Source organism: Miniopterus schreibersii (genome assembly GCF_964146895.1).
Source record: "Miniopterus schreibersii genome assembly, chromosome: 21".
NCBI lineage: Eukaryota > Metazoa > Chordata > Mammalia > Chiroptera > Miniopteridae > Miniopterus > Miniopterus schreibersii.
Genome location: NC_138123.1, coordinates 6,727,890 through 6,750,679, shown reverse-complemented (window position 1 = coordinate 6,750,679; position 22,790 = coordinate 6,727,890). Strand labels below are relative to the sequence as shown.

Genomic DNA, 22,790 nt, shown 5'->3' with positions numbered 1-22,790 from the left:
TTTTTTGGTTTTAAACTTGTTTATTATCAGAATAGCTTTATTTCAAAGCTCCTTGTAGAAATATTTTATAGGAGGTTTGGTGGTGGAGGGTAGACCAGTATTAACATTTGGGTATATTTCTTTGTTGTAGTCTTGCCTGATTTTTTTTCAGCCACTCCATTCGCCATCCTCAACTCCCTGGTCCCCTGGCCACACTTCCCTTGCCCACCTTCAATCCCTAGTCACTCCCAACATCCAAGCCTGTCCTAACTCTGTGCTGCTGGATGGATGAAACCACATGGCCTCATTAATCTTCATTCCTTCATCAATACTGTTGGTCTCCTCCGGGCCCTCAAAGAACCTACTTATTTGAGTTGAATCCGGGGAACCCATCTTTCTCTCTTTTCCTGAACTAGGAGGCTGGCATTTACCTATTTTAAGTCTTATATCCTAATTTTTTGTGATCCCCCAGGATCCCAGACAGCAGCCCAGTGAGCGAGGCTTTTCAGCGCACTCACCCCCACAGTGAAGTCCAAGTGGCAAAGCAGATAAAATGCCCGGCCTCCCCCAGAGAGACCAGCAGCCCCCGTAGTCAGAGCTGCGCCTGCTTGAAGGCCAATTACTGGAGCTTCCGAATTGGGTTTTTAAAAAAATGTGTAGTTCCCCATGGGAATGACAGGTCAGACGCCTTTTCCTCCCAATATGGGCATTAGAAGTATCTCACCGTGTTAGAGAGGAAACAGGCTACAGTGGGGGTGCCCAGCCAAGCCCCCCCCCCGCCCAGGAAGGACAGCAGGCCACGTGGGATTGCCCAGGCGACTCTTTATTTAACAGTACATTTGTCAGAAGGTAAGGCAACAAGGCAATGTTTTTATAATGTTAGCACAGTCCCAGGTAAAAGCCAAGAAACAAGCTTGTGTCGTCTGCAGACGCCCCTGCGCCGTGCCGCCCCCCAGCTCCATGCATGAACGCTGCAGGCGGCCACGTGCGGGAGGGTCGAGCAGGTGGCCGGTGGCGTGTTCCACCTTCGCCACAGCTGGTTTGCAAACCGGACGCCTGGTTCCCGTGTACGGCTCCCGCTGACCACGAGTACGCTCCCTTCGTTATTTATAACACTCCAGGCCTTGAATTTCAGATTTGCTGTTCACCAGTTTTCTATAAACCTGTCTCTGCTTTAACCCAGGTGGCCCCGGGTGACAGAGGTGGGCTTTCTCACCTGGCTTCTTCTGGTGCCTTGACAAGATTACTTTGTGACCACTGTATTTTTTATTTTACTCAAGGGAAATGGGGAGCCCTGAGAGCTGCATTTTTCAACCTGAAGTTGCTTTCAGTGTTCCCAGCAAGGACCTCGTGTCCTTTGAGATCCCCTGAATGTTTGCTCAGCTGGTCAGCACCTCCCTGCATTTTTTTTTCCTGATTTAATATTGCTCTAAATGGGACCGTGTGTAAAAGTAAAAAGTGCATCCTATTTACAGGTTTAAAGCTTTGTTCGAGCTTGTCGAGGGTTATGCAACACGCTCGTATTTAGTCTAATGATACGCGAATCTTTCCCTATCTCAGATGGTACCATTATGTGCAGCTATAATCATCGGTTTAAGTAAATGTTCCCATAATCAAGGTCCAGATAAAAGTTTCTCTGTGGAAGCTTAGTCTGTGGCTGACTTTCTTTCACGAGACGTCTTCAGGCAGATTAGTTTATAACTTCAAAGTACTGAAAAACAGAGCCACTGGGAGGAAGGAAAAAAAAACTTTAGTGACTGTTTTTAAAATTAAAGGCTATTTAAGTACCTGCAGATTATTCTGAAAGACTGTTGTAGGAGAAAAGCCGAGCAAGGGTAAAGAAAACAGTGCGCTCACTCACATTTTTTCTATTTGATTTCTAGAGTCTGGTTTTTTTATAAGTTAGTAAAAAGCTGTCATTTGAGGCAGGTGGTCACGAATTGTATTACGGGGCTGATTGCAGAAAGTGCAGCTCAGACAGCATCTGGCTTACCGCTTTCACTCCCTGCTTCATCACATCAGACGTTAGTTTTGGGGGCGACTATCCCTCCCACGAGTGGTTTTCAACCTTGGTTCTTTCCTGGAGTAATCTGGGAGGCTGAAGTTAGATTCAGATCGAACTGGCCAGGGACAGGCCTGGACAGCAGGACTTTGGCCAAGTCGGCCAGGTGACATCACCTGCAGCCAAGGCTGAAAATCACTGTGAACGGAGGGGGGATTTCCTCACCGTTGAGAGTGTGGGGGTCTCTCGGGACTTGTGAAAGGGGACGCTCGGAATAGGAGAGGGCGCCCTGGCCAGTGTGGCTAGTGGTTGAGCATTGTCCTGTGCTCCTAAAGGTTGCCGGTTTGATTCCCGGTCAGGGCACATGCCCGGGTTGCAGGCTCGATCCCCGGGGGGGGCGTGTAGGAGGCAGCAGGTCAGCGTGTCTCTTCCTCTCTCTTCCTCTCTCAAAATCAATAAAAAATATTTAAAAAAAAGAAGAGCAGGGGGAGCCAGTGGGTAGATGTTTCTCCGAGGAAATGCGGAGGGTGGACTGAGGTGGCGGCCAGACCGCTGGGAGCCGGGGAGGCGTAGGATTCCCAGCAACGATGATAAAGGGGCTCGAGTTTCCAGAGCTCACCAGATGGCACGTTTGTGTCCATTGTGTTGCCTTCGCTTGAGATTTTAATCTCAGGGTAGGGCTGTCTCCTAGGCTACAGAGTTTTAAGCAAGTTCCTGTTACTTGTAACCAGCTCAGGTATATTTTCAGTTGGCTAAAGGTGCTTACAATGCATAAGAGAGTCAATAGCTATTCAGTGACTGGTTTTCTCTAGAGCAGCAAGTTCAAGGGAAGGAGCTGCCTTCCTACCACCGGCTCCTCTCCGGTTCGCCCTGGAAACAGAGAGAAGACAAGGTCCTGCCTCCCAAGTGCTCAGCTCCAACAAGAGCGGCAGGGCCCGGCCGGTGTGGCTCAGCGGTTGAGCATCAACCTAGGATCCAGGAGGTCGCGGTTCGATTCCCGGTCAGGGCAGATGCCCGGGTTGCGGGCTCGATCCCCAGCAGGGGGCGCGCAGGAGGCAGCCGATCAATGACTCTCTCATCATTGATGCTTCTCTCTCTCTCTCTGAATTCAATAAAAACATTAAAAATAAATAAACAAACCATAGGTCTCTGTCACCCTGGTCACAGCCTTTCTTCTCTCTGTCCCCGTAGGGGCGAGGGGGGCGGGGGCTAGCTGCTGACTCACCGAGATAAGGTCGAGCTGTATGGTTCCCGTGTTCTCAGGGTCCAGCTGCTTAAATATCCCTGTGGAGGGAGGAAAGCAGGATGTCACCAGCGAGCCAGCGGCAGCAGGACCACATTATCTCCTTCCCCCATCTGGGGGCTGATCCACTGAATGCCACAAGCTATCATTTCGTCCCTCCTTCCCCAAATGAAAGGATTTCCATTCTCAGCTGGACAGACACGCCCCTGGCTCCCGGGACTTCTCCCGCGTGCAAGGCGGCCGCTTTAACGCCCGGAGCGCGGAGCTGGGTCTTCCCCAGGCGGCCACTTACTGAAGAGTGTTTCCAGCCGGACCAGGCAGCGGACGAAGTTGTCGAAGTCGATGATGAGCTCGTCGTCTGCGAAGCGAGCAACGATGACCTGGTGGAGCTGGCAGGGCAGCTTGAAACCTGGGGTTAAGTGAGCAAACACACCGATGGCCGGGGGTGAGTCTGCACCCTGGAGCTCCGGTCACCGGCTACCCCCCCCCCCCCCCCCGTGTGGCAGTTTAAATGACAGTGATAATCACTTCTGTCCCTTGGCCGCTCGCCTGTGAGGCTGGATTGCTTTTGCAAAGCCAGGGCCTTCTGTCATCCTCCCCAGACGGTTCCCTGTCACCCTGCCTGGCTCCTTACTGACCAACAGGGAAGACTTTTCCTGTCCCCATTTCCACGGTCACACTGTTCCAGGTGGTAAACCCCACTTCCTCTCCTGTGTGTTTAGCTCTGCATCATCTTGGAGACCAGAGACTCCCTGGATGTATGTGGCAGAAACTGTTCGTGGTAAACATTTCCCTCTTTTGCCAGAGTTAATAGATTTGTTCATGGGTCTTGGCTGCCTGGAATCAAGGCTGCGCTTCCCAGCATCCCTTGCAGCCCTCTGGAGCCTCGTGACTAAGCTCTGGCCGTGGCATGTGTGCGCAGCGATGTGTGTCCTTAAGGGCAAGGAGCCTGTCCCTCCCTCCTCATTTGGTCTACGCATTGCCCTAGGTCCCATGGGTGAGGGTGACAGGAGGTGACAGAAGCAGCTGGGTCCCCAACAGCAGGAGGCGCCCTCCCAGCCTTGAACTTCTTGGGCTTGGATTAAGTGAGAAGATGGGCCTGGCCAGGCGTGGCTCAGCGGTTGAGCGTCGACCTGGGATCCAGGCGATCAGGGTTCGATTCCTGGTCAGGGCACAGGCCCGGGTTGCGGGCTTGATCAATGACTCTCTCATCATTGATGTTTCTATCTCTCTCTCTCCCTCTCCTTTCCTCTCTCTGAAATCAATAAAGATATATTTAAAAAAAAAAAATGATGTATCTTGTTTAAGCTGTTATTTGGGGTCTTTGCTACAGCACTGCATCCGGGCTAATAGAGTGAACAACTTCACGTTGTTGTCCTATCTGTCCCCCAGACACAGCCGCCTCCCACAAGCTTGTGTCCCTTTTACCAACACCACATTCTGCCAGGGACTCCCCTAGGGTGGAGGGGGACATCCCATCCCATTTGTGCCCAACCCGCCCTGTACCCGAAAGGGGCAGCAGGGGGCGCTGTTGAGAACGGGCTCTGCCTGCTTGACCCGCCAGGCTGCGCAGAAGGAGACGTGGATTCAAGATGGCTTAGCGGGCAAAGCATCCCGGACTGCATCTTATTTTACTCGCTGGTCTTTAAAGGGGGACCGAAACGGATGGGTTTGTACTAAATGAGCACCTACTTTATGTCACAGCTTAGCCAACTCTGTATTGTTTTGCATGCATCACATGCTCTACCAGTAAGACCAAAGATAGCACGGCTCTGAAGTATTGATTACCTGCTGCTTCTAAGGCTTTCCGCATCTCGTAGGAGTTCATGGTGCCAGACCTGTCCACGTCGATCTCCCGGTAAATTTTCTGGAACACGCAAAACAGTTATGAGAACCTGACCGCAGGCCGGGCAGGTGCAGGCTACCTCTGTGCCGTGTGCCAAGCGGGGATGGTTTTTCCAGCTCCATGCCTCCGACTTGGCCTCAGAGGCATCCCCATGCTCCTGCCTGCAACAGCTGGTAATATTTTCCCTCAACGTGAGCTGGTTTGTAAATCTGCCCATCAAATCAGCTGTAGTCAACCACCGTGGGCCTGTGTTATTAAGTATTTTTATACTCGAGCTGGTGAAACTCCAAAGTACAAGAGGCCACACAGGCTTTTGAAGGTGGCTTTCCGATGACCCCATTTCTGGCCAATGAGATGAAGGCAGGGGGCAGACTAGTGACCTTGCAAAGTCCTTTTTTTGTTCTCTTGGCACTTGTCCGGCCCTGTCTTCACTCATTCTGAGCTCCACCCCCTTGGAAAGGCTCCTCCATCCACAGGTCTATGCACAGCGTGTTCCCGACACATGCCCTGGTCCTGCCATCAGGCCCTCCTGGGTTCTTACCTGGTATTTTTGAATTTTTGTCCAAAGAACGTAGAACTCCTTCAGGCCCAGCTTGCCGCTGCCGTCGGACTGCCTTTGGTTAAGGAAAGCTCCCCGGAGTCTGTGTCCCTGCAGGCTGTGCCAGGACCTTCTGGAAGCACAAGGCGCTCCTTGTGCAGGACCCTTCCCGAGGGTTGGTGGAAGGGCCAGAGACACAGCGGCTCCCCTTCACCCTGCTCGCTGATCGGCCTGGGGGTGCCGTGGGGGCCCCAGAACCTGCTAAAAAGGAGCTGTGGACTTCGGGAGGCTTCTGGTGGCTTGCCAATATGGGAACTATTATCGGGCGTATTTCTAAGAGGCCTTTTGTGAGGGGAGCTACACAGTGGGTGCCGTGAGCCCACTAGACAGAACTTCTTAGAAGCTGGGGCCATCCCTGGCCCAGCACTTCTCAGGAGCATTAGGAACAAGGGGGGAAACGGATGATGCGTCTGCCTTGGGGGCAGGTGGGTGGCCCGGGAAGGCGCTAGAGCCCATGGGAAGGAGAAAGTGGGCCCCGTCTCCACAAATCAAGAAGAAAATCGTGGCCAGAGAAAACACGCACATCACAAACGTCATAGTTTAGGGACTACAGCTGACCCGTCAACAACATGGATTTGAACTGTGCAGGTCCACTTATACGTGGATTTTTTCCAAAAAATACGTCCAGTATTGTAAATGGATTTTCTTACGATTTTCTTAACATTTTCTTTTCTCTAGCTTACTTTCGTGTAAGAATACAGTATCTAATAATCTAACATACAAAATATGTGTAAGTTAAGTTATTGTTAAGGCTTCCTGTCAACAGGAAGTAGTGAAGTTTCGGGGGAGTCAAAGTTATATGAGGATTTTCGACTATGAGGGGGGTCGGTGCCCCTAGCTGTTCAACGGTCAAGTCTATTTTCCTAGAGGAAGCAGTCGAAACACTGTCAGGAAAAAAATCCAAGCTGCTCCAGGCAGAGAATGGTGGGTGTACTGTGGGAATTTCCTGCCCCAGCCCCAGGAACATGAGCTGACCTGCACTCTGAGCCTCTGGAGGTAACCGGGGTGTGGAGGTAACCAGGGTGTGTGACGTGTCGATTTCCCTCAGCTGAAGTCACACACGTTCCGTCGTGACAACAGTCCTACACCCACCCAACAGCTGGCCTTCCTGGAGGGCTTTGAGTCTGACTCTCTGCAGTGTGAAATCCCAAAGTCCCCCCACCCGTGTTCTTGGGAGCCCACGAAAGGATACGTCCAGCATGTCAACCATGATCTTGCAGGTCTCGATGCTGAAGCCATCTGACTTGATATCTTGGCCTATAAGACAAAGAGTGACAGGAAAACCTTCTAGAGCTGCACTAGCCAAGGTGGCAGGGTCCTGTATCTGCACCTTGGGATACAGTAGCCACTTAAATGATTTTAAGTAGCTACGGCTGGCTACTAACTATTCGCCTTGGGCAAGCAGGGCTTTTACAAGTGCTTTTAAAATAAGCAAAAGAATGGGCCCTGGCCAGGCTCAGTTGGTTAGAGCACTGTCCCGACACGTTAAGGTTGTGGGTTCGATCCCTGGCCAGGGCACATACAAGACGCAACCAGTGAATGCACCAATAAGTGGAGCAACAAATTGACATTTCTCTTTCCCTTCCTCGCTCTCTAAAATCAATAAAAAAATAAAATAAGTGAACTGAGTCCTTAAGTGCTCCCAGGTGCAAAATCACCTGTGGAAAAGGAAAGGGGGGGCACGTGAGCTCGAGGCTAGGAGCCTCCGTGTCCCCAGCCCCTGCTGAGAAACCTGAGGACCCCGAAGCCACCGGAGACACTGCCCTGCACCAGCTGAGTCCCGTCTCATTGGTGTTCAGCAGGTGAGGGTAGGAGACTCCTGTCACAGTGTGAATCTGGTTCCCACAGACGTCACGAGAAGCCCACCGTTCCTGTCATGTCCTCGTAAAGGTTAAACCTAACCCGCCCCAAAGCTGCCAGTCTGGGCCCCGACCCTTTCTCGGGTGTGGGCACGAGGCTGGGTGTGGGGCCGCAGGCAGAAGGCAGGCGTCACCGGGCAGCTGGGGAGGGAGGGTGCCAAGCTCGGAGGCACAGGGGAGGCAGGGAGCAGGGAATCCCTGCGTGGCCTGACGTTCCCACCCTCCCTCCATCTGGGGGGAACAATGAGGCCTCAGTCAGCTGGGGCTCATGCAGCCACATGTCTGAAGAGCCCTGCGACCTCACTTGTGCCTGGTGCCTGGGGGGTAAACACCACCTCCTTGTTCTCACTCCAGACCGGAGGAGGGAGGGCAAGGACCAGGGCCTGTTGGGGGAAGCCCTGCCACCCCCGGGGGGAGCTCTGTGACTCACAGGGGCTCTCCTGCGGCCATCTGGCTCCAGGGCAGGAGCCAGTTATCTACGGTTCCTGCAAAGTGCGAGTGGTTCACGTTCAAGCTCACCTGCTGGGAGACCCAACTGGCCCTGGGCTCTGGGCTCTAAGGGGGCGGGGGGGGGGGGGGTCTCCTTTGTCTCCGGGGTTAGCCAGAGGCGTGTGAGGTCCGGGAGACTGTTAGAGACTGACCCACAGGGTCGACGCTCAGGATGTGACAACAGACACGTTTGTTTCTGATCCGGGCCTGTAGCTTCTGACACTGAACAAACCCTGCTCAGGGGGCTGCTGGCTTATCAAAGGCAGCACGGCTCTTGTGATAATTTGAGGGTCTGGGGTGTGTGTGTGTATTTGTGTGTATGTGTGTCTGTATGTGTGCGTGTGCGTGCATGGGTGCGTGTGCATGCGTGTGCGTGTGTCACTCCCCCTGGTGGCCATCAGCGGCGAGAGGCGACCAATCAGTCCTTGGATGTTTTCTGCTCTGGCAGTAATTCTAAGCTGGGAAAGGCTGTGAGCAGCGTGGCTCTCGAGCCCCTTTTCAAGTCACTGTCCCTTTTCTCTCATTCTCTGAGGAAGCCCCAGTGCCCGGGGCCCAGAGTCACCATTTCCAGAGCCTTGATGTCACTTGCTTGGCCCCTTGGCTCAAATGAAGTGATATTTCCCCTGATGAACAGGTCAGATTAGGCTCCTTTAAACACACATCGAGAGATGAAGTTTTTTAACGCCATTCCTTGTTTGAATGTAAGAGGATCCGTTTCTTTTTCCATTCTGGCTAATCATTGAAAGGTGCCCTCTATGAATGATTTCCTGCTAAAGACAGCCAGGGACGCGGGGACGCGGGGTGCTTCCCGGCTCCCACCGTCCGGGCCGACTGAGCCTTTTCTTGCCAACGACTCATCATAATAGCCAGCATTTCTGGGGTGCAGGCTTCGTGCCAGGCAATTCCTACGCGTTAGCTCACTTAAGAGGTTCAACCCTTCTTAAGAGGTAGGTAGTCACAAGTCTATCCTGCCAAGCCAGTGAGCAGTGGACACCTGGCTGTGACTTTCATCTCCACCCCCTAGGAACTCTGTTCTTTTGAAAATCACGTCACACGGAACCTCCTTCAGCCAACCCTTGGGTGGTGGCTACGTTAGTGGTGGGTGGCGTTCACGTGGGAGCAGGGTGTGACAGCTCAGCCACAGTAGCCGAGACACGGCAAGGGGAAGGGGTCCCGTGTGCCCTCCCGGCCGCAGGGGAAGTCACAGCATGGCAAGGAGGACGGGCAAGGAGGGGACACTTACGCTTGGCGAGAACTCTTCTCAGGATTGTCTGCAGCTCAAAGGCGGAGATCTCTGCATCCTGTGGGCATGCGAGCAAGCAGGGCATCGTTACCGGCCCCCTTGGAGCTGCAGCGTGTGCTGGACGCCTGCTCCGGCCAAACCCTGTGCGCCGTGCACTGGGCGGGCCTGGGCTGGGGCTATGCACATGGGCCTCTAACGAGCCCCGTGAGCTGCTGCTGCTGGCCCCGGGTCCCTGATCTGCACAACAAGCTGCAGGTGGAGCTCATTCCCCAGCGCTCTGCAGTGTGTAAATGCCCCACTCCACCCGTGTCTGTGGTCTTAGCTCTCACACCCTTTCCTCCCATCCGCACGCCTCCCTCGGCCTCTCAAACTCAGGTCTGGCTTCCTGCAGAGCTGGTGAAACCCACCGGCTCTAAGAACGGGCCCAGCACTTTCTTGGGGCCCCTCTAGAAGTCTCCACTCCCCTACACTGAGTAACTGGGGGACAAGCCCATCGTTTAAGACCAAGATTGGCTTTTTCTTGGAGTTGAGGGACGCAAAAGGGCTGAATAACTTTGCGGCCAGCGGAGGCCTACGTGGCTGAGGGATTTTTTTTTTAAGAACTGGGAAGTCCAAGTCCCTGTTGTAAGCTGCTTGCATTCTTGAAATTTGAAAAAGCCTTCCATCTCTGCAAATATTTTTGTGAAAATCAGGGATAAAGGGCCGAGTTCCATGTCTCAGCTGGAGGGGAACAGAAGCAAATAAAAGAGCCACAAGGTGAGGCCCAGACCCTAAGGCAGGCGGAGCAGAGCCAGAGGTGGCCACAGAAATGGAGGGGCCTGCGATGCTCAGAGGCCTCGGAAGGACTCGGCCAAGGGACCTGAGTTCCATTTGCGATTCCTCTTGGCTTTGGTCCAATCTGTTTCCTCTTACCTTTAAACTGAAGTCTCCTTGGGGACAAAACCTGTCTCTTCCTTTGTACCAACCAGAGCGCCTAACAGAGACCTGGGGGACACCTACCTCCCCGGCCAACTGGGCAAACAGCCTCCTGAATCCGTCATCAATGTCGTCTTCACTGACATCGATCTGGAAGGTGGGACACAGAGGCGAGGGACAATAGATCAGAGAAGGTGCCTGCTCCCCCTTCCGGGCCTCCCCTCCCCCATCACGTCCCCTGCTCCGCTCACTCTGGGGCCTGGACCATCAGGCTGCTGGGGCTGAGATAAAGGACAGGATAAAGTTGTAATGATTTTTTTCTGGATAAAACCCATGAGGGAGAAGAAACTGCTGGGAAGGAGCGAGGCTCTCATCGCTCACATTCAACCAAATGGCCTTGTACGATCTACGCTAATGGAGATTCAGGAGCACAGGACCAGCTGGGATGTTCCCGGAGGATTCTGACAGTGGCCCTTGGAGGCTGTGCGGCCTCTCCGCGAGGACACGGGACAAGCACAGAGCTTCGGCGGCCTCCGTGTCCGCAATGATCCCACCGCTCCCGGCCCCGGGACAGAGGGAAGAGGTCCTTCCTCTGTTTGGGGTGTTTTCCTCCCTCGGCTCTGGACTTGTTATGATGGAGCCTTGTCTGAAATTCCCGAATTGTGTGGTCACAGCGCTTCAGGACCCGTCACTGAATCACAACCCGTGGGTGACCTCAGGAACCTGGTCTCCCAGCGCTTTCATTTTATAGAGAAACGCGAGGCCCAGAAAGGAAGGTGACGAGAGCCTCGCACTGATCAGCACAGCACTGGTGGCCCGTCTGGTGGCCCGTCCTACACAACGCCCCACGTGCACGTGGGCTCACTCGCCCCAGTGGTCAGGGGCAGCCAAGGGCCAGGCCGGGCCGGAGCTGGTGCAGATGGCACCCGGGGAGGCCTTAATGTCCAGCTGCGCCCCTGAAGTCCCGGGGCCCCCTAAACCCTGGGATTACTGTCTGCTCCCGGGGTGGTCCAGGACAAGGGGGTGAATTCAGGGAGCTCCCAGTACCTCTTCCAAGTCGCCCTCGATCTCATCATCGACAGCCCTGGAGGCGGAAGGAAACTGTGTTACTGGAAGGGGCCTGAGGGTGAAGGCCACGCCTGCTGCAGAAATGACAGCTAAAGGGCTGGTGGGGCCTGGGGCCTGGGGCCTGCGGTCCAGTGAGGGGCGGGCGGGGTGGGTTTCTCTGCGTCCCCGCTTGCTTTCATGTCCCCTCTGCGGCAGAAATGGCCCGAGGAAGAGTCATGGCCCAACAACTTGGGGAGGCAGAGATTTTTTTTTTTTGGTTGGTTTGCTGGGGTTCGGTCATCAGAGAGCGCAGGGCCCCTGCAGTAGGGAGCTGGAACTCCAGGCAACTCGCGCACCCCCGGCCTCCAGGAACCGCTTTCCGGTTCCATCCAAAACGCTCTTTGCCCCCGTAAATCTTTCACGCTGAGAATCACAGCATCTACACCGCTCGTTCCTAGGGCTGGAGAGGCGGGCGGCGCGGAGGCTTGGAGCTTGGGCTGTGGTCAGTTTATCCTGCGCACCATCCTGTGTGCAGGGCTGGCCCCTCTGCTCCATCGTGAGGGTGCTTAAGCTTAGGAGGGTCTTCCCCAGGCCCCCTGGGATCTTAAACTAGGCCGCCAAGAGTCCTATCTGAAGTGCCGACGCCTCAGAGAAGAAAGGTGAGGGACTCTTTGGTGCTGGCAGCTGGAATTAGGATTGGCATCCCGGGGCAAGGAAGTCAGACACCTTTTGGGGGCCGGGGGGTGTCCCGTCAGGGTGGGGAGCTCACCCCGGAGAGCAGGAGCGTTGAGGGGGTTGAGGCTCCCCAGTTTTCTCCAAACGAGGGGACTGGGTTCACAGCTAGTCTAATGTAGGTCATTAAACTGTAAAAACACCGTGATCATCCCGCGGAATTAGGTTCTGCAGTTTGCCCCACAGCCACCTGTTCCTAACCAAACACATTCTGAGTGGCTCTTCCCTTTGCTGACTGCGGGTGACACTCAACGGCCTCCCAAGGGGCACACCCCGCACTCGCCCTTCGAGGCAGGCAGGTGGCACGGGACAAGGCAGTGACGCTCAGGGGGCCCAGAGCTCTGCCCCGACAGGCCCGCGACAGGCGGGAGAGGCGAGAGGACCTACTGGTAGTCGGCCTTCTTCTCGGAGAAGACCCGGACGCAGAAGTCGCCGTCCTTGTTGGGCTCAAAGGTGGAAGGCACAAGGATGTACTCTCCCGGGGGCAGCTTGAAGCGGTTGAGCACCTCCCGCAGGTTGATGAAGGTGTCCGACCGCTCCCTGGCCCTGGTCGTCAGGAAGAACTTCTTGCTGAGGTGGATGTTGGTCTGTCCCATCAACTGACACATAAGCAGAAACACGGGGGAGTGGAGGGTGGAACGGGAGCCACGGCGGTGTCGCTCTCACGCATCCAAAGAGGAGGTGACGGCGACAACGTCTGCATCGTTTTGGGAAAACAGCAAACTTGCTGCCAAAGTGACAGATGCCCGCGGAGGAGCTCGGAGGGACCTTGCACGCCTCCAAGTGCCTCAGGGACGTTTAGCGTCCACACGGCAAGAAGCTGGGACGTGGGTCCAGGTCTGTCTCTGAGCCCCCCTCCGTCTTCTAACCTGCAGGGTCTACCTGGTCCCCTCAGGCTCGTTCTAAGAGCACTGCAGGGCTCGGGAAGAGCCTCCTGCGGTCCCAGGACCACAGAGCGTCCACCCCGAACTAAACCACGAGAGGCCTCTGCCAGGCCTCGGGGAGGCAGCAGGCCCCCCGGGGGCAGCCTGAGATACCCCACCCTGAGCTCATACCAGCAGGATCTAGGACCTGAGCAACCTCCCCAGGGCCCTAGAGGGGCCAGGGACTCATCCTTCCCAGCCCCCAGCCCCCCGCCCATGCGTCACAGGACCCCCGAGCCCACAGTCTAAGCCTTTCACTTGTTGGTGAACCTGAGCCCCAGGGATGGAGACTGACGCCCGCCAGACGTACCTCCTCCGGAACCTGCAAAGATAAAGAAGTGTATGCTCAGTTCCGACGCTGGCCACATCCTGTGTGTGTTTCTCTGGGCAAGTCGTTTCCCCTTTCTGGACTCAGCTCCCTTATCTCTAAAATGGGACCAAGTGCCCAGCTGGGTGTGGCTCAGCGGTTGAGCATCGACCTAGGATCCAGGAGATCGGGGTTCGATTCCTGGTCAGGGCACATGCCAGGGTTGCGTGCTAGGCAGCCGATCAATGACTCTCTCATCATTGATGTTTCTATCTCCCTCTCTCCCTCCTTTCCTCTCTCTGAAATCAATAAAGATATGTTTAAAAAAAAAAAAAGGGACCAAGTGACTACCCAGGTTCTTCCCGGAGGCTCTTCCCCTGAGCGCTGTCCTAGGAAACCGGCCCTTGAGGGAGGGCGCGAGCCCCGATGTTTAGTCTCTGCCAATTGCCATGGTGTAAATACTGCCGTCTCCCGCCATGGGCTGTTTTCAGGCTGCGAGGCGGCCTCACCAACTGTGGGGCCCAGGAGAGGGAGGCACGCGTGGCCTTCGGGAGCCGCCCGTCGCACCCGCGTGCACCCACTTCAGCTGCCCTGGGGTCCCGCCTGCAGTTCTGCGTGTGTGTGTGGGGGGGGCGCAGGGAGGAGCGGAGAGGGAAGGGCCGGGGCCGCGCCGCCCCCCCGCGCACCTCGTAGATGCCGAAGCCGATGGTGTGCATGTCTTCGCCCATCTTCCTCTGCCGCCGCCGGTGCTTCTGGATGAGGCCCACCAGGAAGGTGCAGCCGCTCTCCCCGTCATCCTGGTCTTCGTCTTCTTCCTCCAGCTTGATCAGGTACTGCGGGTTCATCCAGAAGGTGTCTGTGGCCGGGGAGGGGCTGGGGTCGGTCACCCGGGCCAGGTGGGGGGGGTGGGGGGGGAGGAGGGAGACCCTGGGGCCGAGGAACCAGAGTGGACGCTCGAGAGTTCAGGGGGCTGAGAAAACAGAGGAGGGTGTCGAGGCGGAGACTCAGCGAGAAGCAAGGCAGAGGGCCCCAGGGGCCGCCAGGCGGGGGGAGGGGTGCCCCGGCCCTGGTGGCCTTACTCGGGTAGTTCCTGCAGCCTCCGGCGGTGGAGCCCCGCCGCCAGTTCCCATCCATCTTGGTGAGCTTCCACTTCTTGTAGGTGTCAGCGGTGAGAGTGTCGGGGGTCAGGTTGCAGATCTCCAGGCGGGAATAGTGCCTCAGGAAGTCGCTGAAAGACATCCTGGCAAAGGGGGGACACGGGCATTGGGGTGACGGGCGGGCACACCAGCCATCCTTGACCAAGGCCAGGCGGGGCGGCCCGGAGACGGCACCCCGGGGCCGCGTGGCCACCGGGTCCGAGGTCGGAAGGCCGGTTCCAGGCCTGGTGCTGCCGCTTTCTAGCCGGGTGACTCTGAGCAAGGAGCTTAAACCTCTCTGAAGCTCGGAGGCCTCATCTGTAAAAATGGGAGCCCCGAGAGTGAAATGAGACCACCTACGGGCGCTTGTTTGGTAAATGGCAACTGGTCTGCAGATGGAGGTGGTCAGAGTGGCACAGACACACAGACACACAGACACACACACAGACACACACACAGACACACAGACACACACACAGACACACAGACACAGACACACAGACACACACAGACACACACACAGACACACACACAGAAACACACACAGAAACACAGACACACACACAGACACACACACACACACACAGACACAGACACACACAGACACACACACACAGACACACACACACAGACACACACACACACAGAAACACACACACACACAGACACACACACACAGACACACAGACACACACACAGACACACACACAGAAACACACACAGAAACAGACACACACACAGACACACACACAGACACACACACAGACACACACACACAGACACACACAGACACACACACACAGACACACACACACACACAGACACACACACACACACACAGACACACAGACACAGACACACACAGACAGACACACACACACACACAGACACACAGACACAGACACAGACACACACAGACAGACAGACACACACACACACAGACACACACAGACAGACACACAGACACACACACACACACACACGCGTGTGCGGGTCCACTATGCTCTCTAAGGGACCGGTTTCTTAGGCGTTGGGATGAACCTGCAGAGAAACTCCCATCTTTCCCGTTTTATCTCGGGGTCTGAACGTGACCGTGGGGGCGCCTCACAGTCGTCTCTGTGGAACTGCTCAGCTCTTAAACCCCACGGTGGAGACGGGCAAATGGAAGAGCTTGGGGAATTGTTTTGGTTTTGTTCAGGGTCTGACAGTGATTTAAAACAACAACAAAACCCGGATCCCACGCCCCGGGGCCCTCGCCACCCCAGTCTCACTCGTTTCCTAGTAAAGATCGGGGCCCTCGCCACCCCAGTCTCACTCGCGTCCTAGCAAAGATCGGGGCCCTCGCCACCCCAGTCTCACTCGTTTCCTGGCAAAGATCGGGGCCCTCGCCACCCCAGTCTCACTCACGTCCTAGCAAAGATCGGGGCCCTCGCCACCCCAGTCTCACTCGCGTCCTAGTAAAGATCGGGGCCCTCGCCACCCCAGTCTCACTCGCGTCCTAGTAAAGATCGGGGCCCTCGCCACCCCAGTCTCACTCGCGTCCTAGTAAAGATCGGGGCCCTCGCCACCCCAGTCTCACTCGCGTCCTAGTAAAGATCGGGGCCCTCGCCACCCCAGTCTCACTCGCGTCCTAGTAAAGATCGGGGCCCTCGCCACCCCAGTCTCACTCGCATCCTAGTAAAGATCGGGGCCCTCGCCACCCGTCTCACTCGCGTCCTAGTAAAGATCGGGGCCCTCGCCACCCATCTCACTCGCGTCCTAGTAAAGATCGGGGCCCTCGCCACCCCAGTCTCACTCGCGTCCTAGTAAAGATCGGGGCCCTCGCCACCCATCTCACTCGCGTCCTAGTAAAGATCGGGGCCCTCGCCACCCATCTCACTCGCGTCCTAGTAAAGATCGGGGCCCTTGCCACCCCAGTCTCACTCGCGTCCTAGTAAGATCGGGGCCCTCGCCACCCGTCTCACTCGTGTCCTAGTAAGATCGGGGCCCTCGCCACCCGTCTCACTCGCGTCCTAGTAAGATCGGGGCAGACCCCTCCCCGCGGCCTCCAGCGGTCGTACCAGAACTCTCCGTCCTCGTGCTGCCTGGTGAGCCTCTCCCGCACCTCTGGGTCGACGGTGTTCCAGTTCGGGCAGCTGGGAAACCAAGCCGTGGGAGACGCGTCAGAAACTAATGTGGGGCGATCGATGACTTCTCCCCAAAACCGAGGGCCAGGGACACGCTGTCCCACCTCTGAGGGCCCAGACCCCAGCCAGGGAGGGAAGAGGCGCAGTGGCCGAGAGGTGCGGGGGGTCGAGGTGAGAGGGTGCGTCATTCGGGAAGACGGTTGCGAGGAAGAGTCCAGAAAACGAACACGGCCCATCCGAGAGAGATGGAGACCACTGCCCAGACCGAGAACGGCTGGCAGCAGTTTTACGGGGCCACGTTGGCCTCTGCTGCTGGTCAGGAGGCCCTGGCTGGGAGCAGGCCAGAGAGAAACAGCTAGAGCTGCAGGTGCCCGGCGGTGGCAGAGAAAGGGCAAGATCGCCGAGGGGCTCGAGGGAGATTTCACCCCAGTCCCAGGAGTAACAGGCCCACCAGGAAGCCCCGGAAATCACCAGCAGGACTTCCCTCTGGTCTTAGGCACAAGTCTACACCTTTGGAACAGAACAAGTGCTTGGTGGAAGCAAGGTGTGCTCCCCCCCTCGAATGTGAGCGAGGGAAAGATGAAAGGAATGAGCATCACCGGAGCCCTGGGCCTTATAAAAAGGCACCCGATGGCTGGAATGTGCTGGTTAAGTCTTAGGGGGCCCACCTGCCCGTGGGTCCCCCTCGGTGTGGCCTGTGCGCTCCGGGCCCATTCCTCAGCACAGTGCACCGAGCCTTCCCCTCCCTTCCCCAGAGCCTGTTCCAGCAGGACGCGCCCCTCCCAACCCCGGGCCCCAACGAGCTCCTCACTTGTCATTCCACTTCCCGGTCCACTCCACCTCTCCCCAGGGATTCCGGATGCGGATCAGCCTCTGCAGGCTTCCTCTGCTTTCCACCTGCAGGCGGGGAGGGTTGACTGAGTTCAAGCCAGGCCTGGAGGTTCTCGGGCCCAAAGCCGCCTTTTCCACCAGCCAAGGGAGTTGAGTCCATGTTATAAGAGTGGGGAGGGGGGTCACAAGTAGGCAGAGCCCCAGCTTTGACGGCTCCTGGGACCCAGCCCTCGGAGGACCTGGGCTTTTCAACCTCTGTGGTGAGCCTGGGGCACAAACGCGCTTATTCTAGACCCTGAACCTCAGGTTAACCGACTGCAATAGGATGTCCGTTTGTCATAGGAGCTCAGGGAAGCTGGAGATAAGCATGACTCTTGATTGAATCCTGGGTTGGGGGACTCTATAAAGCATATAAATATGGAGTATATATTAGATGATGTCATTGAGTTAGTGTTTATCTGCTCGGGCCTGACACGAGCACCGGGATTTGTAAGAGAACCGGAGTGTCGTAACATCAAGTCATGTTCCAATGGCTCGGGAAAAAGCACCTGCGCAAAGAGAGACCAAACCGACGTGGCGGAATGTTAACAACGGTTGGATCTAGGGAAACCACCTTTGTATGTTTACTATTCTTTCCACTTTTCTATAGACCTGAAATTTTTCAAAATAAAAAGATATGTGTGGGGGCAGGGGGGGAGACGAAAACAAAAATTCAAGGTAAAAAGAAAACCTCTGGGCATTTTAGAAGACCTTCTAGTCTGGGTTTGGTGATTAACAGTGAACTTGGGCTGCTTAATAATATTTATTATAATAACCACAGTAGCGAGGGCAGCTACTACTTAGACACAATGTTTCAGGCACAGTCTGAGCACTTTACCTATATTAACGCGACCGAATCACCACCGCCTTACGATGGATATTATTATTTCTAATATAAAGACGAAGAAACTAAGGGTCAGAGTGTAAGTAACTTGCCCGGACCACACAGCTGGCGAGGGGCAGCGTCAGCCTTGAACGCTAATGTGGGCACTAATGCTTTTGGAGATCAAATGTGAAAGCACTTTAGAGGGTAGAAAACGCTACGCAGATGTAAAGTGGCCTTTCTTTCCTGTTAGCTGGTCCAGAAGAGTGAGCCAGTTCTAGAAGCAAGTAGCACCGGAGCGCCTGGCTGGGAGCGGGCGGCCGGCAGAGGGCAGCGAGCCCCGAGCCCCGCGGCGGCGGGAGGGACGGGGAGGGACCGGGAGGGACCGGAAAGGGCCGCCCCAGTCCCGTCTGAGCTTCAGGAATGCGAGGCCTGCTCGGAAACAGCTGTGGGGACACGGGGCCCCGCCCTGGGCCGTCACAAGCAAAAATAAGCTTTGTCCAACGAGTTAGGGGGAGGGAGGGAGAGAGGGAGGGAGGGAGAAAGTGAGAGAGAGAGAGAGAGAGAGACAGACAGACAGACAGACAGACACGGTGAAAAATCCCTGCGGGGCCCACCTCCTCGGCTCCGGTGACAGAGTATGCGTGTCCCTTCACCAGCTTCTGCACCGTGACGGCCTCCGAGTCCGCGATGCTGGTGATCTGGAAACACGGGAGGAATCAGCCCGAGCTGGGGCACCCTGCCTGCCCCCCATCCCTCTCCTTGGCCGCTCTAACTCGGGGCGCACAAGTGCAGGGGCGTGGCCCTGGGTGTGGCCTTGGGGAGGCCACAGAGCTGTGCTTTCCAGCACCCCAGCACCTCCCGCTACCGCTTTCAGACGCTGGCCCGCCTTTCACAACAGGAGCAGAGGCTGAACGAACAACCCCCGGGGGAGAGAGCGCCTGCACGGGGGCGTGCTTGGCGCATTCAGGGTTTCTGCAGGCTGAGGAGGGTCCGGCTAGGACACACCATGGAGAGAGGACCGGGGAGCGCTTGGGCTCAGGACAGACACCAGACAGCACCAGGTGGCCCAGCACGGGGTGTCTTGGTAAATGGGAAGATGGGCTGTGGGTGAAAGGGCCTTTTGCCTCAACAGGGCCTTCAGAAAGAGTTTGAGAGTCCCTGTCTGGGGTTGGAGGGATTTCTGGGCCCCCAAGAGCCAGGGCTTCTTTTCACTGTCCCACGGGGACCAGGTCCTGGATAGGGCAGGGCTTGGGCGTGGGCACAGCCTTTGCCTGGAGGCTCCTTGAGGACAGACATCGCCCCACTCCCTTCCCCTGGTGAGGTGCCAGCGAGGCCAGTATGAGGACACAGTTCCTGTACAGTGCCTTCTGGTTAGTGCCCTGCGACAGTGAGGGGAAGGAGCTGGGCTCCAGGCGCAGGCCCTGCAGATGGGGAGGGGGGTCCTTCCCTTGGGACCGGCGGAGGGCAGGGGGCTCAAAGGGAACCTGTGGTCTAGGGTGATGGTTCACAGGAGGCTGAGGGTGGAAAGTGGGCCAGAGAGGGAAGGGCTGGAGGCACCATTACCCCTTCGGTTGCACCCCAGACCGCCTGGCTACTGCCTAGCAACCCCGGGGATCCAGGTGACGCTCACTAAGGTCCACAGGGATGGGCTAATGTTGTAAGTGGGGCAGTGGGTTTCCTGGGCACTGCTGGGGGCTCACCCAGCTGGAGCAGACCAGAGGTGGGGTCGGGAGGGGGCCAGCACTTACATCGATGGAGCAGCCCAGGAGGGAGCCCTTCTGCAGAGCCTTCTGGATGATCTTGAACAGGTTGGCAGGGGCCTTCTTCAGCTCGTACCACTCAGCGATGCCTCCCGTGAAGTCCTCAAAGCCCTCGGTGGTGGCTCCCCCCGAGAGCGCTTCGTAGCACCCGTTGATCCTACAGGAGGGGAAGAGAAGCTACTGCCACCCGCCACCGTGGCCTCTCAACGGGTCCCCTTCTCTCTCTTTTCTTTAATATATACATATTTTTGATTTCAGAGAGAGAGAGGGAGAGAGAGAGAGAGAAACATCAGTGATGAGAAAGTCATTGATCAGCTGCCTCCTGCACGCCCCACGCGGGGGATCGAGCCTGCAACCCGGGCATGTGCCCTGACCGGGAATCCAACTGCGATCTCCTGGGTCCTAGGTCGACGCTCAACCACTGAGCCACACCGGCTGGCTTGTGTCCCCTTCTTGATGTCTCCTTTGTTGGACGCTCCAGGGACCCTCTGCTCAGATTCCCCTCGCCTTGGTCTCCAACTCAGGATGCCCATGAGGGCAAGTTATCTCCACAGCTACCATTTCCCTGGTACTTTGAAAGGTTTTTTTGAAAATCGCATAGAAGCTGAGAGTTGGAGGCCCTAGGGGATGATCTGGTCCACCCTCCCACATTGATCCTTCCTACTTCAAGACAGGAAAGGGGAGGTCTGCCAGTTAGCTCTTTGGCATTTATAGCTTTAAAAAAGACACTAATTCAATAATGAAGGCACTTTCCCAGAGCAGTAGGCAGTGTTTGGGGGCCTTGGGAGTCCTGGGGCTTTGCTGACTCTGCTTCTGAGCATGTGACTTAGAGGTGGCTCCCGGGGCCAGACTCTCATGGCGGGGGGGAGGCCCTGGCCTTCCTCCCTGGCAGGGCAGAAGAACTGAAATGCCTTAGAGCTGGTCACTTTGATGGACTGAGAGCCCAGCAGCATGGCCTGGACATGGCCATTCTGGAGCGGGGCCTCCTGTTGACAATGGGCAGTGTTGACTCAGGGCCACGAGGGTGGGACACAGCTGGGAGGAGTATGGGAAACCATTTCTAATCAGAGACACCATTTTTTCCTGGGCAGATTTCCATCATTTTCATACCTCTGCAATGGATGGTCTGGCCCACTGGCAAAAACTCTTTGCTGCGTTTAGCTGACAAAAATGTAACATGAACCTGCCAGGGCGGGAGAAGGTCCCTCTCAAGGCCGGCACTCGCAGTCCCATCCTTTGTTCCTGGGCATTTGGTTAAAATGGCAACAGTGGTCATCTGTCGATTGCCTAATGAACGTCCAGTTCCCTGCGTGCATTGTCTCCTTGAATTTAGAGCCCGGACCAGGCCGAAGTAGCCCTTCTACAGAACAGGTCTTTTACTCTAAGTCGCCTTGGAACCGTTCCTGCTGTTCCCCGAATCCAGGGCAGCTGGGGGCGGCTGCCACAGGGAAGGGCACTGTCACTTACTTGGCGTAGGCCTTCTCCAGCAGCGCGCTCCAGAACTCGCCGCCCTCGGCCGAGTGCACAAACAGCAGCTCCCCGTCCTTGGTGGGCAGCCTGTCGTCCACCACGACCTCCACCCACTCGCCGTACTGCCAGAACTGGGGGGCAGGGGGAGGGAAGGGGGTGGCGTGGGGTGGGCTGGAGGAGCAGCCGGTGGCAGTGTGGGGACCCTGAGCCTTAGCTGCATCTGGCCCCCCCTTGCCCCATTTCCCCCTGCAAAACCATCTGGGGTGGGAGAGGGGGCACCCGGGGTCAGCTGAGCATGAACTGCGTGTGTGGCTTTCCTGAGCCCATCTGGGAGGAGACCCTTCTTTGAAACCTCCCCCCTGGGCAAGTCCCCGCTGAGAAACCGAGGACAGTGGCACTGGTCCCTCCCTCCAAACCCACACCCACGGCTCCAGCATTCTGCCCGGGGCCTTCAGCTTTTAAAAATATTCCTCATTTACCAGCATGAGAGAGGGACAGTGAGCAGTCCCTTAACATTTGGTCTCAGACCTCAGATAATAAACTTTCTTTGAAACCTCAGAATTACCTCTAAGCACCTGTTCTGCCTCCCTCCTATCCTGTCCCAAAAGCCTCCCCCCCTTGCCATCCTCACAGGGTCCTGAGTCAGGGCAGGCAGGGAGCTTTCTGCAGTTTCTGTGTCCTTTGTAGAACAGCATTGCTCGTAGGAGTCAGCAAACACTGGGGACTGATGGGCTAGGCCAAGCCAGGGACCTGCTCCTAGCTTCCAGGACCTGCTCCTAGTCCCCAGACCTTCTCTTAGCTGGGAACTATGATGTTTCTAGGTCCCAGGACCTGCTTTTAGCTTCTAGGACTTGTCTCTAGCCCTCAGGACCTGCTCCTAACCCCCAGGGCATGTTCCTACCCCAGGGCATATTCCTAACCCCCAGGACCTGTTCCTAGCCCCCAGGACCTGCTCTTAGCCCCCAGGACCTGCTCCTAGCCCCCAGGGCATGTTCCTACCCCAGGGCATGTTCCTAGGCCCCAGAACCTGCTCCTAGGCCCCTGGACCTGTGGAGGAGCAGCTTGGGCCGACCACTAGTTACCTGGAAGTGGAAGATCCCTGCATAGTTTTCCTGGAAGCTCTGGTCAAAGGGGACAACTCGAGCCAGGATTTCTTCATTCAGGGTGAGGGAGGCGATGGCTGCCAACAGCCAGCAGTCACCTGTGAACACAGCACAGGAAGCTTTCGTCAGAGGGGTCTCGGGGCTGGGGGATGTTAAACATCTTGTCCCGCCTCTGCTGGCCGAAGCCTAGGCCGAGCATGACTGAGTGACAGGCCTATTTCACATGATCCTTCCATGCCGGGCAGGGTAGGTAGGGGGCTGGGGTGAGGCTTGGAGGGGAGGCTTGGAGGCATTTCTGCCGAGGGAGAAATGCTCT

The 22,790-nt window shown here is 56.4% G+C and overlaps 1 protein-coding gene across 2 annotated transcripts in view; it reads right to left on the bottom strand.

Annotated features, from left to right (window-relative positions):
• Window positions 1–781: 781 nt before the first annotated feature.
• The window catches only part of CAPN2 (calpain 2), a 40,640-nt gene continuing 18,631 nt past the window's right edge, over window positions 782–22,790 (bottom strand). The window contains exons 3-21 of one of the 2 annotated variants that reach the window (XM_081124094.1): window positions 22,454–22,572; window positions 21,369–21,502; window positions 19,890–20,058; window positions 18,756–18,839; window positions 17,257–17,342; window positions 16,380–16,454; window positions 14,263–14,423; window positions 13,870–14,039; window positions 13,187–13,198; window positions 12,341–12,552; window positions 11,222–11,258; window positions 10,259–10,324; window positions 9,260–9,317; window positions 6,861–6,925; window positions 5,612–5,680; window positions 5,013–5,091; window positions 3,517–3,633; window positions 3,207–3,265; window positions 782–1,706 (exon numbers count right to left, since the gene is read on the bottom strand). In XM_081124094.1, coding sequence (XP_080980220.1) covers window positions 1,683–1,706; window positions 3,207–3,265; window positions 3,517–3,633; window positions 5,013–5,091; window positions 5,612–5,680; window positions 6,861–6,925; window positions 9,260–9,317; window positions 10,259–10,324; window positions 11,222–11,258; window positions 12,341–12,552; window positions 13,187–13,198; window positions 13,870–14,039; window positions 14,263–14,423; window positions 16,380–16,454; window positions 17,257–17,342; window positions 18,756–18,839; window positions 19,890–20,058; window positions 21,369–21,502; window positions 22,454–22,572 — 1,796 coding nt within the window. In that variant the 3' untranslated portion in view covers window positions 782–1,682. Of the gene's footprint in view, window positions 1,707–3,206; window positions 3,266–3,516; window positions 3,634–5,012; window positions 5,092–5,611; window positions 5,681–6,860; window positions 6,926–9,259; window positions 9,318–10,258; window positions 10,325–11,221; window positions 11,259–12,340; window positions 12,553–13,186; window positions 13,199–13,857; window positions 14,040–14,262; window positions 14,424–16,379; window positions 16,455–17,256; window positions 17,343–18,755; window positions 18,840–19,889; window positions 20,059–21,368; window positions 21,503–22,453; window positions 22,573–22,790 lie in introns of both variants that reach the window. The other variant, XM_081124093.1, reaches the window with a different exon arrangement.